Source organism: Pleurodeles waltl, chromosome 7 (assembly GCF_031143425.1).
Source record: "Pleurodeles waltl isolate 20211129_DDA chromosome 7, aPleWal1.hap1.20221129, whole genome shotgun sequence".
Lineage (NCBI taxonomy): Eukaryota > Metazoa > Chordata > Amphibia > Caudata > Salamandridae > Pleurodeles > Pleurodeles waltl.
In genome coordinates, this window is record NC_090446.1 from 1,498,540,284 (window position 1) to 1,498,555,277 (window position 14,994).

The following is a 14,994-nucleotide window of genomic DNA, read 5'->3' on the forward strand; positions in this document are numbered from 1 at the left end:
TGGTTCTACAAACACTCCATGAACTCTGGGCCTGTGACCTTACTGACACACTTACACAGGCGTCTAGGGAGGCCAATGACCCAATCCTCTTAGGGGTACCCACTGCATGGATCTCAAAAAGAAGCTGAGGCTACTTAACCAAGTGAGATGGATGAGGGATCGGAATACTAGGCTCTTCCATGGGGAAACACATAACTGCTGAGCACAGCTCCAACGTCTTCACTTAAAAGAATGTCCTTAAGCATTATTTGGTCATCGCAAATTATGACCTCCCACTTCACCCATCAGGAATTACAGCCCACATCCCTATAAACATGGGAAAAATTTAATATTCTGGAGGGAAGGGGTATTTATAGAACACCAGTCTATAATCTGCAATTTACCGCCAATTTAACTGCTCAGCTTTCCTCTCTCTGTCTAAAACATGACCAATATTTGGTTATCGGAGATTTTAATTTCTATTTTGAACAGACAGGAGACCCTCTCTGTAGACAATTAGTGAATGATATGCATATCCTTCAACTCAAACAATGGGTCACTGGACCCATACATGTAGCAGGAAATACAGTGGATCTCCTTTCCTCCAATATCAAATCTACTAAAATCTTAAAAGTCAATCCTTTAACTTGGACAGACCATTCCTTGATTTATTTTTCCTTGAACCTTCTGAAAGGGACAAGGTGGAGCTGGGAGTCTCATAAACCTAGATTCATTTACAAACCATTTTGGACCTCCTATTGACATTGAGGAGATGTCATTTACCAATCAGGTAGAAAGATTATCTTTAGCCATTATAAATTCCCTGGATCTCTGTGCGCCTCAGAACACAACTCATTCAAACCAGAAGATCGCCTTATGAAAAATGGTATTTGCCACAACTAAGAATAATCAAGAGAAAGTGTAAATTCCTTGAGCATAGTTGGGGATAATCTGAAGACATAACGGATAGAGAAATATATAAGAAGGAATTAAATAAGTATTTAAGCAAGCGAAGAGAGTATTTTGTGAAACAAATTAAGGACAATAGTGGCTCATCTAAGGAGTTCTTCAGAAAAGTGAAAGAGCTTGCTAACCCAACATGTCTTTCTCAGTTATGAAGAGACTAATAATTTCTTCAGTGATAAAATAAAATTATGTTCTACATTTAAAACATAACCTGCAATAGACAAGATCAACTGCGAACAATTAGGGTCCCTTCCTGATGCTAGAAGAGCAGGTAGAGAATCTGATGGGAGAGGTAAGATCTGGGTCTCCTATGGACCCAGGTCCACATTTTATCTATTCGCGGTTAGCTCCCATACTGAGTCCACACCTGGCCCAGGTATATAATCGCTCATTATCAGAGGCTGTATATCCAGACTCCGGCAAACAAGCATTAGATATCCCTTTGGCATTGATGCCTCCATTCTTTCTAATTAATTATCAATGAATTTCTCCGCTTCCTTACATGTCAAAGATTTTAGAGAAATTTGCCAATGGACAGCTGACCATGTATTTGGAGAAGAACAAGGTATTGGATTCCTCCCAAACAGGTTTCAGAGCTAAAAACAGTACAGAAGTCACTCTTTTGCCCATGGTGGACAACATTAGATTGGTAGTAGTTCAGGGCAAAGCTGCGGCCCTGATACTGCTAGATCTTTCAGCAGCTATTGATACTGTGTCACACAGATTACTGATCAAAAAACTGCACAAAACTGGACTCCACTCTAAACTTTACAGTGGTTTTGTTCCTTCCTAAAAAACAGAATGCAAACAGTTCAGCTTGGCCTTTATAAGTCACATCACCAGATAGCCAACTGCGGAGTCCCACAAGGCTCATCTTTGAGCCCAACACTTTTTAATGTATACATTACCTCCCTTGCAAAGATTGTCAAAAGATGGGCATTTGACATCTGCTCTCATGCAGATAATACACAGTTGGTGATATTCATAGAAATTACACTGAAACTAGAGATAAACTGATAATTTGTCTCCTGGAGGCAGCCAATTGGATGACAGATCATTGTCTTAAATTAACCGGCAACAAGTTGCAGATCTTACTTTTTGATGGAGCACATTTGATTTGGACTCCTCACTGTGGCCAACCCTACTGGGCTCTGCTCCTGGGCCTAAGAGGTTTGCAAATAATCTTGGAGTCCTTATAAACAATTGTTTGTCTATGCAAGATCAAGTGAATACCCTTGTGGTAAGTGTTTTTGCATTCTCAAACTTTTAAGAAGATTGTTCAACTGGATAGCAGTCAATTGGAGGAAAGCCATAGTCCAACCTTGCATTACAAGTAGTCTGGACTATGGCAACTCATTGTATGAAGGCATGGCACATTACCTGTTCTCATGACTTCAAATGATACAGAATGCAGTAGCCAAAATGATTTGTAACAAAGAAATGCTGCTCTGCCTCTTCGTGTCTGGCCACTTTGCACTGGTTGCCCATGCTTCAAAGAGCAAAGTTTAAAATTATTTGCCATGCACACAAAACTCTTTATATTACAGGAAAAGTAATTCTACAAGCGAGAGTAGAATGTTATCCTCGGATACCTGACCTGAGATCTCGCAATTTGGCACTAGCCAAAACAAAACGAATAAAAAAAATTAGATCAGGCGGCCATTAATTTTCTTATCTGGTGGCGGCTCAGTGGAATATTCTACCAGAGAATATCCGTCTTACTGAAGATCACCTGGGGTTCAAGAAGAAATTAAAGACTTGGCTGTTTACGAGTTAAGTGCAAAAAGAACAAGTGATGGACGGAATGCTGAACAATGTCAAACATTCACCCCCAGTAAAGAGATCTGGGCCTAAATCCATCGTTTTTTTGCTACCCATGCCATTCCAGTTTGGACCCAGCCATATGCAAATCAGTCTTGACACTTCTTTTTGTTTAGGAGTTAAGGACATTATCTATGTGCTGGTGCATGCAGAACATAATGATGGACTCCATTTTGAGTACTATGATGTCCCTTAGGGGACGAGTGATGTGCTTTATAAAAAAAGATAGATAAATTCAACTATAAGAAGTCAAATATGTTCAAAAAAGCTGACACCAAGGAGGATCACATAATTAGCCTGGCTCCAGAACCTGCAGGTTATCAGTGCAGGATGGTGGGGAAGGGGAGAGGGAGCGGGGACAGGATGTGCCACACAAAGATTAGAAGATCTTTCACATGACATCTTGGCTTGAGACTATTATAGACTCTTCCCCCTGAGCACATTTGCAATGTATCAGGGTCCCTGCATGATATTGGCAGGTCAGAAGGTACTAATTACTATGGTCTTAACTGGGATGATTCTTCCTTTTCGCAGAAACTCTTGGAGCTCATGGTCCAGAACATGGACCCTGTAACACGCAGAGATTTTAACTGTGTCTTAGACCCACAGCAGGATAAATCCAGAAAGCCGGTACCAAACTCTTACTCATAGTGAGGGAATGGCGTTGTAAAGCCAGGTGTTCAGTGTGAGCAATATTTGGCAGAATCTACACAAAAACATATGCATTAGTTTTGCATATTTTCAGTCTTTCGCAATCGGTTTCTTTTTGCTTGGTAAGGCTCTTTCCTGTAGAATAATACCAGCTGAACAACAGATGTGAGGGTTCGGAGTATTCCTCGAAGGGGGTAGCCACCCACACCGCTTAATAATCCATGTTTTTACACTGGTAATCTCAGCAGTCAGGTCTCTGATCTCCCACTGGTGCACTTCTAAAGACCTACAGTTGTTGAAGGATGCTGGACAGATGCCAGGGATTAAAAGGAATTACTGACCTAATGGTTTTTTAATTACATCTATTAGCAAAGCGAGCACCCTGTATCCAATGATGTAGATTATCTGCTTTATGTGTTACGAACTGCAATGTTTCTACTTTGTAAATATGGTACTCAAAAGGATGCACATTTTCCCATAAGAGGATGCATTAGTCTGTTAAAACAGTAGGTTTGAATAGGGCGGGTAGATAAAGCTGTAGATGTTTCTCAAGTAAATATAACAACCATATTAGAAATGTTTCTGCACACAAGAAATCCACACGTGAAGAGACTTCTGTGGCATGGTGACTTTAGTGGGCCAACATCATATCAGATGGAAAATACAGAATGTCTGCTCAAAGGCCAAGGGCTGTGCTGGTGTTAAAATATAAACAAGGTCAAAAACCATTAACGAAAATGTCTGTGAGTTCTTTCTTTGATGGTCTACCTTATTGTATGATATTTTAGTATAGCTAGAATGAGGCTTGGTGATGCTTCTTTCACAATACGGTCTGCAGCTCTTGTCTTTTTTTGGCCTGAGCTGACTGATGATTACCGATTTTCCATGACGAAAGATCATTTTTCTTCCTACAGGTTTCTCATCTTTGCTATGTTTAATACTCATTCAAATATAAGAAAAACGACTAGGGAGTCCACCGGTTCTTTGAGGTACCACTGCCTTCACAAACTTACTGACTGTATCCATATCAGGCTCAGATAGGTCACTTCGGAGCTCTTTGCCCCTGCATGGATTGGCGCTTTTGCTTAGACATGGGCCATGTTGGAATAACAGTTGTTTTACTTAGCATTTTGGTCAGCAGATCTACATAATTGTCCAAGATATGTTATTTTAGGCTAAGTTATCTGGCAGGCAGTGATCCTAGTGCCTAGAAGTGTATACCCTTGAACTAATGTTTCATCATCACCTTGCTCAAGTAAGGAAGGATTGGGAGTCTGTCTTTATAACTATTGTTTTGAACAAGTTATGGGCTCCGCTGGTTTCAGCAATGAATGTGTCCCCTTCTTTAATTCTGAGACAGATATCTTTTTAACTAAATGCAACCTGCTAGGGGAGAAGAAAAAATAAACTGTGTGGCTAAAGGTTTCAATGAGACCATGCAAATTTCATAACTTCCTACAATTATACAAAATGTCCACACATTCAGAAGAAACAGTATCAAAGATCCAATTGAGTTGATAACTGTTTCACAGAACTGATGTATATCAAGATATATTCTGACTTTGCTCCAAACAAGGGCTTACTTTTTTTTCGTATATGTACAAAATCCATGACTAAGTTAGCACTTCCCAAATAGAAGGCTAAACACGTTAGGTTGCCTACACCTACCTAGACCACAGATTTCAACCTTACGCCTGGAGTAGTGAGAATCAGATGGAAACACTTACACTGACAGGTGCACTGAACACATTTTTCACATACGGTAGGATGAATGTAGCCTTGTCAAATGTGTGGGACCCTGAGGGCCTACTGACGCTGAAACATATTGACTATTTGCCTAACTAAGGACAAATGGTCCAAGCTAGTAAAATGAGTTACCCTTATGAACATTAATATGCTTTATGTTTGTTATTGGCATGTACAATAAACAAAGGATACAAAAGCAATGCATAATTGTATTGAATCGGACTGCACTCGTGATAGCATGCCCCAAGAGTCAGCTACAGATGTGTGCTATGTTGTAGATGGCCCATCAGTGTAAAGATGGGGAGATTCCTACTGTTGTGGCATTAAGGCTCTAGACAATCGACTTCAAATCAATAGACTACTAGGCGCTCACTTGTGGAACATGACGGACCAAAGACTCAGTGATGAAACTTACGCTGACCTCACAATCACAGGTGAGAGTCCCCTTATCATTTTTACTGCTGTCAGCATCAAATGAAAGTGAAGTTATGCCAATCAACTGTACAATTATTTCATATATTAGTACCACGTATTGTAAAAACTAGAGTTAAAAACTGATGGACCTTGTATTGTGAAAACTAGAGTCAAATACTCATGGACCTAGCAATATAGACCTGAGTCACTATGTAGTATGTATATATCTATATGGTATTCCTGCAGCTCCAACGTAGCCAAAAGGCAGTGGAGTGCAGGACAGGGTTAAAGACAACCGTAAAGTCAGTGAGCAATAGGGGGGATAGCTGGTTTGTTGGCTGCTAACATGTTGTGATTTAGTGTTCTTATATGAGGTAAGTATTCAACTCTTTTCTGTATTGGAGCTGAGTTGGGGTGGTACTGATGGACATGGGTGTGTTGTTTCAGACCCTGGGTGCCCAAATGGAAATGGCCTGCTTATTTGTTTTTTTATTTTTTACCCTACTGTAGTGTCCTGGCTGCATGAGTGACAATAACCACCAGAGATGGTGAGCCTGTCCGCAAGATAAACGGGGTGTTGGTCATCATAGCTTTGTAAATGATGTAGCCTGGTTTTGAAGATGGTGCTGGCCAGCAAAAGGAGCCAATGAATTTCCATCAGAATGGGGGTAATGTGATCATATTTTGTCTGACCCTGGATGAGGCATGTGGAGGCGGGTAGGATGTCATTAAGAGGGATGACCGTGTAGGAGTCTGGAAAGCCATAAAGCAGGGCATTAACACTATTCAGATGTGAGAATAGGAGTGCTAGTACAGCAGTTCTGAAGTTGCTTTCAGGAATCTAATTATTTCACTATCTTTAAAAGAGAAAGTGGATACCAGACTGCCCTTATTGTTTTTTGCCAATGTGCTCCTTGAGGGTGAGGTTGGAGTCCTGCGTGAATCCAAGTGACTTTGCATTCCTGGAAAGTGGGGGTTCGACACTGTCAAGGTTCATGTCATTGAGCCAGGTTTGTACTGTTTTGTTGTTTGTGTTTCTCAACAAATCACAGGAATTCAGTGTTTGTTGAGTTGAGCTTCTGGTAGGCGCTGGACATCCAGGTCTGGATAATGTAGGCAGTGTTGGAGGAGTTGGATGTCAGAAGAAGAAGAGGCTCAGGTAAAGTTGTGTACCATCCACATATCGGTGAATCTTGATGCTGTTGTCTGTCTGTTGTCAAGCACCTCCATGAAGAGGTTGAAGATGTCAGGAGACCGTATGAATCCTTGGGGTCTCCACAGGTGAACAAACTAGTGATGGTCGGGAAGGCAAGAGAACCAGGGAAGGACACTGCAGGCAAATCTCATTTGAAACTCCAGGGTTCTTATGAGGGTGGGATGGTCGACTGTGGGGGAGGCAGTGGAGACATGCAGCAAAAATAGGAGGGAACAAGAGCCCACAACAACACCTAATCACCTCTGACAAATTCCAGGCACAGAGTAAGACATCTCCAGCCCTATCAGAGTTTTCAAGTAGTGGACAATCTTTTAAACTCACTGTGTGCCAGCAGTCTAGCAAACCTGACCGCATGCTCTCAACCAGAAAGGTGTGTACAAAATAGGAAGAAGTAGCTACAAGCCTTTCGCACACTGACACCTACCAGCACAACACAAGTTTCCTCTGGACAACCATCATTCTCCTGCAGCTCGATCTCAGCTCCAACTTCCTGGAACACCACCTCGCTGGCAGACTCTATGTCAGTGCCGAGTTCCACCTCCTCACCTAGGTCCACCTCCCCAGTGAACTCCACCTTGCAGTCAAACTCCATGTTCCCGCTGAACTCCATGATGACCTGGAAAAGAAAACAAAAAAACACAACAATTCAGTGTAAGCAAATGTACAAAACGCGCCCCCAAACTACTGTCTTACACTTGCATCAAAACTGGACTAAAAACGTAAGGGTCACCCATGTTTATTTTCAGAATTCGCTGATAATTTAAAAAAAGACGAATCCAGAGGGTTGGACACTGTTGTTTTCCTGCTGCAGCACTGTTAGGAATGGATACTTTCACAGCTCTCTATATAGTTTGTTTATAGAAAAGAGCAGAAATATTGAAGGCACCACTATTTGGAAAGCCTTCCCCAGATCCATGACCACAAACAAAGGTAGTCCCTCCTAAACCAGTCTTTTCAGAGAACTGACAATGGCAACACAAAGATTTAGTTACCTTTTGTTAGATAGAAAAAGCCATGCGCAAAACAGAAGTCAGTTCGCATTTCTGGAAGTGTGAATGCTACGCTGCCTACAATTCTGATACGGAGCAGGGATAAAGTTGCTTTTACTTTGTATCTATTGTTCTTCTCCGCCCTTCTCCACCTGTGGATCTATCTCCCAATCAGTGGCATGGCTGTGAACTGCTACTATGAAGGTAAGTAAAGAGCTTTGAGTGCTGGTACCACACAGTCATGCATCTAATGCTGCTTGCCCGTACCCCTAAGAGAATTCATACATTTACAAGTTGCCTTCATTATAACAAGAGAGCAATTGGTTGAGAAGTGACCGATGGCTGATGGATCCGTGGAAGGGCATTGATAATAGAAAGAGCCTACAGGGGGCCATGTGAGGAAAATGGCAGCTCTGTGCTGAATCTCCTGAGATATTAGTGCAACCCGGGCAATTCTGCAAAGATCAGAAGCCCTTGCGTCATCCCCAGCTCTCTTCACCCTCTGGGCGATTACAGACTTACAATCGCTATCTAGAAGAGCACGACCACACCCGATCCCTTACCCACCCTTACCTTGTAGTGTATATTCCCCATCCCTAGTTTTAGGTAAGTTGTTAGAAAGCAAATTCTTCTTGATTTGTTTTTAAAAGGATATTGCTCTTTTATGAATATCTGTGTACCATGACAGTGTAGTATTGAGACCTCGGAAAAATACTCTTGCAATGCATATCTTGCTGGACAAAAAAAAAACACTCACACACAACACATGCTTAAAGGAACACTGGGAATATCCTCAAAAGTATGCAATACCAATACAGTATGAAATACAAAGTGGCAAAAAAGTTTGTTACAAAAATAAATAAATCAGGGGGTCCCTTAAAAAGGCCTAGGTGAGTGTATATGTCCAGACAAAGGATGGAGCGGCTGTTTGTGTCACTCCAGTAACCGCTGACCGCTCCGGACTGTTGGGTGGCCACACGTTTCCAAGCCCTCCTCTACATCAAGTTGTATGCAGCACAGCTTCTCCGACGAGTATCAGATAGTTACCAGAGGATAGCCTTGATAACAGGTTTTCATAACAAAAAGTAGAACTGTATTAACATAATGTGATTGACATATAGTTGAAATTAAACATTTTGTTGAGACCTGTGCACTTTAAGATATGTTAATTTTAGGCCTCAAATTCAAAATGGCAAACTTGAAAGCCACGTTATGCCCTCAGTCATCTCTCTGTCCTTTTCCTCACCGTGCACTCAGATCACAATACCTATTTTGTAAATACTGTTTTGAAACATGATGTTTCTTTCTCATATACAACATGCTTTGTTCCCAAGCTTCATAGCAGGCTGCATTATTCAAAATAATTGTCTCAGGCCTCCTCCAATGGGGCCACGGTGTGACTATTGTGTGACCCTGTCTCTGCAACTCCGGTAGCGAATCGTGTGCAAGTCACTGGATGTCTGAAGGGCGCCAAGGGCAAGAACTCTTATGTGAATCAGCTGAGAAGCGCTAATCTATACGACTTCAAACCTCATCATTCTTTCTTTAATATTATGGTATGGGCTCGTGGAGCCTTGCACATTCACAGCAAATATACGGTTCTCTTTGTGTAATTTCCCTAAGAGGCCACATCCAGAGGGGTGTCAGCTCACTCTCCCCGGACCTTTAGAAGGCAACACTGTTGGTCTGACCACCGATTCATAACTTTCATTTCGGGCTGAATTGTATTTGATTCTGCCTATTCATTTCTTGCATTTTTATTGATGAATGGACTGATTCTTAGCTACATTTTGCTTTCTGTAATTCCTTTAAATGATCTAATAAAACTTTATGGTTTGATTATAATACTTATCAGCTTTTATTGTGACACCTAATGTGCTTTATATTTCATTCTGAACGGTTACTTAATATTGAATTGCTTTGAACGAGCAGATACGGGTGTGGGGTGGAGGGGGGGCAACTAATTCCCTAGGGGAATTAACTTGGTTCCTGGTGCATCAGAGACACTTTGAATTGACATACAAATCTACCATAATTCTATATAGAATAGTGCAGAAATATTTAAGAGACCACTGTTGTGGGACGTTTTCTCCATTCATCATCTTGCTGACCATAAACAAAGGCAGAATGGGCAATGCTAACACAAAGATTTAGTTACCTTTTTGTGTAATTAGGTTATTAAAAGCCCATGCCTAAAACTTTAGATGTCACTTCACATTTCTGGAAGTGTGAATACTAAGCTGTCTAGAATATTGATAGTGAGAAAGGCTAAACCTGCTTTTATGATGCCTCCATAATTCTTAGTCCATAGACCTTCTCCAGTTTATATAATTGTAGATCTGCCTCCCAATTGGTGGCATGGCTGTGAACTGCTTCTCCAGATGTTAGTAAAGAGCTTTGTATGCTGGTACCACATACTCCTGCATCTAATTTAGCTTGCCTGTACCTACGAGAGAATTCATACCTTTGCCAGTTCCCTTCATTATAAAATGAGAGCAATTAGTTGTGGACTGATTGGTTTATGGCTCGGGGATGAGAGTGGGCATTGATAACAGTAAACGCCTTTGGGAAGCCAGGTCTTGGGCATGTCAGATACTGGTGGCTCTCTGCTAAAGCTCCTGGGGTATTGTGGTGCAACCCGGGCTACTCTGCAATTAACCGTGATCCCTGGTACGCCGAGACGGGCATGCGTGGCCAAAGGATGCGCATCTGTGTCACTCCTGTAGCCGCTGACCACTCAGGACTGTTGCAAGACTGCACATTTGCAAACCCTTCTCTACATCAAGCTGACTGAGTGCCACCACAGCTTCTCAAATGAAGCAATCATACAGGCATCCAATAGAGCCCAGAGACTACCCTAATCACAGCTGCCTTAGATCCACCAATGACATCATTTCATCTACATTCACCATGCAGGGTCCAAGGGCCATGACCCATACACACCCTTCCTGACCAGACTTCCTACAGCACCAAAGCTCCAAGCCTGCCTGAGCTGAGTGCTTTCACGAGAAGGGACCTATCACTGCTGATGGGATCCTAAAATGGGCTTGGCTGCGGCAGATCACTTGCTTTCAGTAACACTTCCCTGAGACAGGTTTAGCAATTGTATTAGCTGCTTAGCAGAGTGAGGATCAAGGACACGCAAAGCAGCCTCAACCTCTAACCAGAAGGCCCCTAGGCTTGCTGCAAGGTTGCTGCATGACAGGACTGGTGTCATGAAGTGGCACAGCACACTGCTGGCCACACATGCACTGACTGGAGGGGGACTGTTAGACCGGGCATCCTTGGCATGTTTTCCCCCAAACTTTTTGCCTTCAACCCACCGGTTTGCTGACTTTTTTTTGCCGATTTTAGGACTCAGCGCACTTTGCCACTGCTGAGCAGCCCTAAAGTGCTTGTGCTCTCGTCTTAAAACATGGTAGAATTGGCTTACACCCAATTGACATTTTTATTTACTTTTAAGTCCCATGTAAGGTGGCACTACCTGTGCACAGGGTTGTAAATTAAATGCTAGTGGGCCTGCAGCACTGACTGTGCCACCCACTTAAGTTGTTAGTCCCAGACGGGTCAACCAGGTGCCCTGCAGTGGCTCATGGCCCGTATAGTGATCCGTCCATAGGTGCTTTTGGAGAATCTTTCTCCCACCACCGCCTATAATGTGCTGACTGGGTGATCGGACATTGCTGTATGTATGTGTTTGTTCCATCTTAAAGTCACTGAATCCCTTTGCTCTGGGGGACGTTGAGGTATGGTTGCTCTTCTGGGATCTGATCATCTTTGTTGGATGTAGAGACCAGGAGGAGAGGGAGGGAGTTTTTCCTTTGGATGAGCGTTATTCAACTGCCCTGAACAAGTTCCCTTGCTTGGAAGGCACACCAGAGCACTCGCCAGACTGCGATAGGTTTATGGGCAGTTGTGTCGGTACTCCTGTTTGGGGTAAGTTAGAGCAACTCCATATGACTGTCCTCATTTGCTTCCTGGAACTTTTCAAGTTCTTCACAGTCACTGTATTCAGTAGTTCTGCCGTCTAGGGTGATGATATTTGTGGCTGGATCAATAAGGCCATGTTTGATGTCTCAGCACTTCAGGCGTGGGTACCAAAGAAATACCACCTCTTTGCATTGGTGTCTTGGGAGAAATCTACTGATATGTGTATTGCTGCGTCATTGAGAAGCAAATGTCCCTCATTCTTTCGAGCAGCGTGCAGTACGGTTCTGGCATGTGGTGGCAAAGTAGACTCGCTTGGTTGAGAATCTGGTGTGGGTTCAATGAGTTCTTTGGATTTCCAGTGGTTTTGAAAATGTAACACCTAAGGGTCGAGGTATGAAAGTCATCATGAAGACCACTATATCATCCTTATCCATCTTCTAAGGAATACCACAGAATCTGACATTTTTCTGCCTGAAGAAGTCTTACAATTCTGTTACATCTTCACTCACTGGGGCAGTGTCATCCTCTCTGTCTCGGACAGTCTCTGTTCTGGAGCATCCAAGCATGAGTGAAAGAAGCCAAGGTCAGAGCATATAGAATTCACCTCCTGCAATATTTCTGCAACTTTTGTTTCCATCTTCCCAATAGATAACTTAATATTCATGAGCTCTATCATCAGGGTGTCAAGCGTGATGCCTGGAGCCTCTGACTTGGTCGTGGATGAGGAGTGCCTTTTGCCCTCTGCAACTCTAAAGCAAGTAGTTGTCTTGCCAGCTTCCAGCTGTTTACGCTTCTCTTTTCAGCTTTGGATAAGTGGGTTTCCTGTAGCAAAGCAATGTCTGTGGTCTTCATATGTACATAGTGCAGTATTTTCGGACACTTGATGAAATGTGATAGACCTCTTACATTCACGGAGGACACGGTTAGCGCCTCGGACGGTAGGATGAATGGTGCATATTCTGGGTTGAGGGACTAATGAAGTTGGAGCTGAGCATCTGCTAGTTTGGAAATGGGGTAGACAAGAAATAGTAGATACGAGAGGTATAGGGAGTAGGGTAATGCAGATGTCAATTATCAGATGATAACAAAGAGCGGGTGTAATTGTGAGACAAGATGGTGGAGTCTTTGAAATGGCCTGCAAACTATATTTTTGTTTCCTCCATTAAGCTCATCCGGGACTATGGAATAGGATTTCTTTGTGTGGAGTTCGAGGGTCATAGTAAGACCATGAGAACCAGTCAAGTTGTATGCAGTATGTGGGTAGCGCCGATGGGTGTAGAGGAGTTTGGATTATCTCATAGGGGAACATCTTGAGAAGAAAAAGAAAACTGTGAAAAAAAAAATGACGTTAGGCCATCAAAAAAGTATCAAGGCGAGGAGCTAGAGGAAGAAGCAGCAGAGACACGCCCTGTCGTAGTGGCCTAGCAACACACATGAGCAGCTGCACCAGAGAGGAAAATAAACTACTTCCTAACAGAGGCCATTGACTGCTACAGTCCAGCGATCAGGAGGTAAATCAGAGAAACGCTGGTTGCCCACTCACAGTCCAGTCTATTCAACAGACCAGAGGATGCACAAAACGTGGCAGGTGTGCCCACCTGTGCGCCTGAAGCGCTGCAAGGGGTCAGGCAGCACCAGGTAGCACTCTGCAGTGCAGTGTGGCAATGACTTTCCTACTGCCACCATCCAGCAAACTCGCAAACCGTGTGCCTGCTGCCTCAAGTTGGAGAACTTGGGTGAAATAACTATTTCTCAGTTGTATGAGTAACCCATGCATGCCGGGACAATGCATGCCTTAAAGCGGTCAGAACCACGACTGTGTTGTTTCCATGCATGCCTTTATCAAGCATGCTTTTACAACAAATTTCACTGGAAAAGCAAACCTAGTAAAGGATTGTGGGGAAACGCATGCAAAACGGCATGCGTGGTTTTGTCATGCAACCCCCCCAACACACCCGCCGAGGTCCTACCCCGACCCTACCACCTGCACTGAGCCCTAAAAAAAAAAAATACTATCCTAACCCCCCACCCCAGCCCCTATAATCTAAAGTACCCCGAGCCACCATCCAGCCTGAACCGTAAAAAATTAATTTAACAAAACTGCCCTGCCCCTAAATTAAAAACTAAACTACCCCGACACCCCCCACCTGCCCTAAGGTCTAAACCCTTCCACCCTAATAGTAAACTACCCCAAGCCCCCACCCACAGCCAAAAAAAAACTAAAAACCTAGCCGACCCCCCCACTCCTAAAACCTAAGTTACCCCCACTCACCCTGAGCTCTAAATCCACCCCCACTGCAAAAACTACCCACCAACCCTGCCCCAACCCCGCTTACCTCACCGTGTACTCTCCTGATCCTTCCTCCTCTTCTCTCCTCCCTCCCCCCTTATTTAAACCTTCCCCCGCCCCTTTAAAAATAAACTACCCCGCCCCCACACTAAGCTTTAAATAAAAAATATATCCAAGCCCCCCAAAAAAATATAAATAAAAAATACTCCAACCCAAATCCCTTTTAAGATTAAAAAATAATTTAAAAAAATACCCAAACCCTCACCCCTGCACCTAAAAAAAATATATATATATATATATATATATATATATATATATATACCCTGCCCACCCCCCCCCCCACCCACCACAATCCCTTATTCCAACCCCCACACCTGACCCAGGCTCACTTACCTCACCCCATCCTCTGCGTCCTCTCTCGAAAATCACATGGCTTTTTCTGTGCTTGAAACACGCATATGCGTAGTTCAGCACATGCGTGGTTAAGGCACAGAAAAAGCCATGTGTTGTTTAGGCAAGCTTGCAGGGGAAACATCCGCGTCCTTAAGGACACGTTGCAAAGGACGTTCCCCTATTTCTCTGCGACTGGAGAAACAGAAGGTAAAGCTAGGCAATCAATACTCCTGTACTTCGCAGGTGAAGAAGTATTTAAGTGATTTCAAAACCCATCCTAGATGTACACTTCAACCGGCAGCTCAACCCTGACTGGGCGCCTCAAGTTAAGCCAAGCCAAAAAAAAAAAAAAACAGATGGCAAGACAAGTAACTGCTTCTACGCATGCTCCATGAAATGGCCAGCATGTACACAGATGATGATCCTGCTAAGAGTACAAGCACAGATTCTCCAAGGCTGCGGATCATCAATTCTGTAGAACCTGATACTTTGCAAACCAGACAGGAACACAGATACCATGCGTGTGCTAGGGAAATTGCATGAATGTTCCAATAGAATGTTAGAACAAACGAAAATGGTGCTGGCCAAACTGACAGCAA

The 14,994-nt window shown here is 43.1% G+C and overlaps 1 protein-coding gene across 1 annotated transcript in view; it reads right to left on the reverse strand.

Annotated features, from left to right (window-relative positions):
* LOC138246575 (uncharacterized) overlaps window positions 1–14,994 on the reverse strand; it is a 36,797-nt gene that overhangs the window by 10,379 nt on the left and 11,424 nt on the right. The window contains exon 2 of the mRNA XM_069201259.1: window positions 7,218–7,409. Within this exon, the coding sequence (XP_069057360.1) occupies window positions 7,218–7,403 (186 nt within the window). The 5' untranslated portion in view covers window positions 7,404–7,409. The remainder of the gene's footprint in view (window positions 1–7,217; window positions 7,410–14,994) is intronic.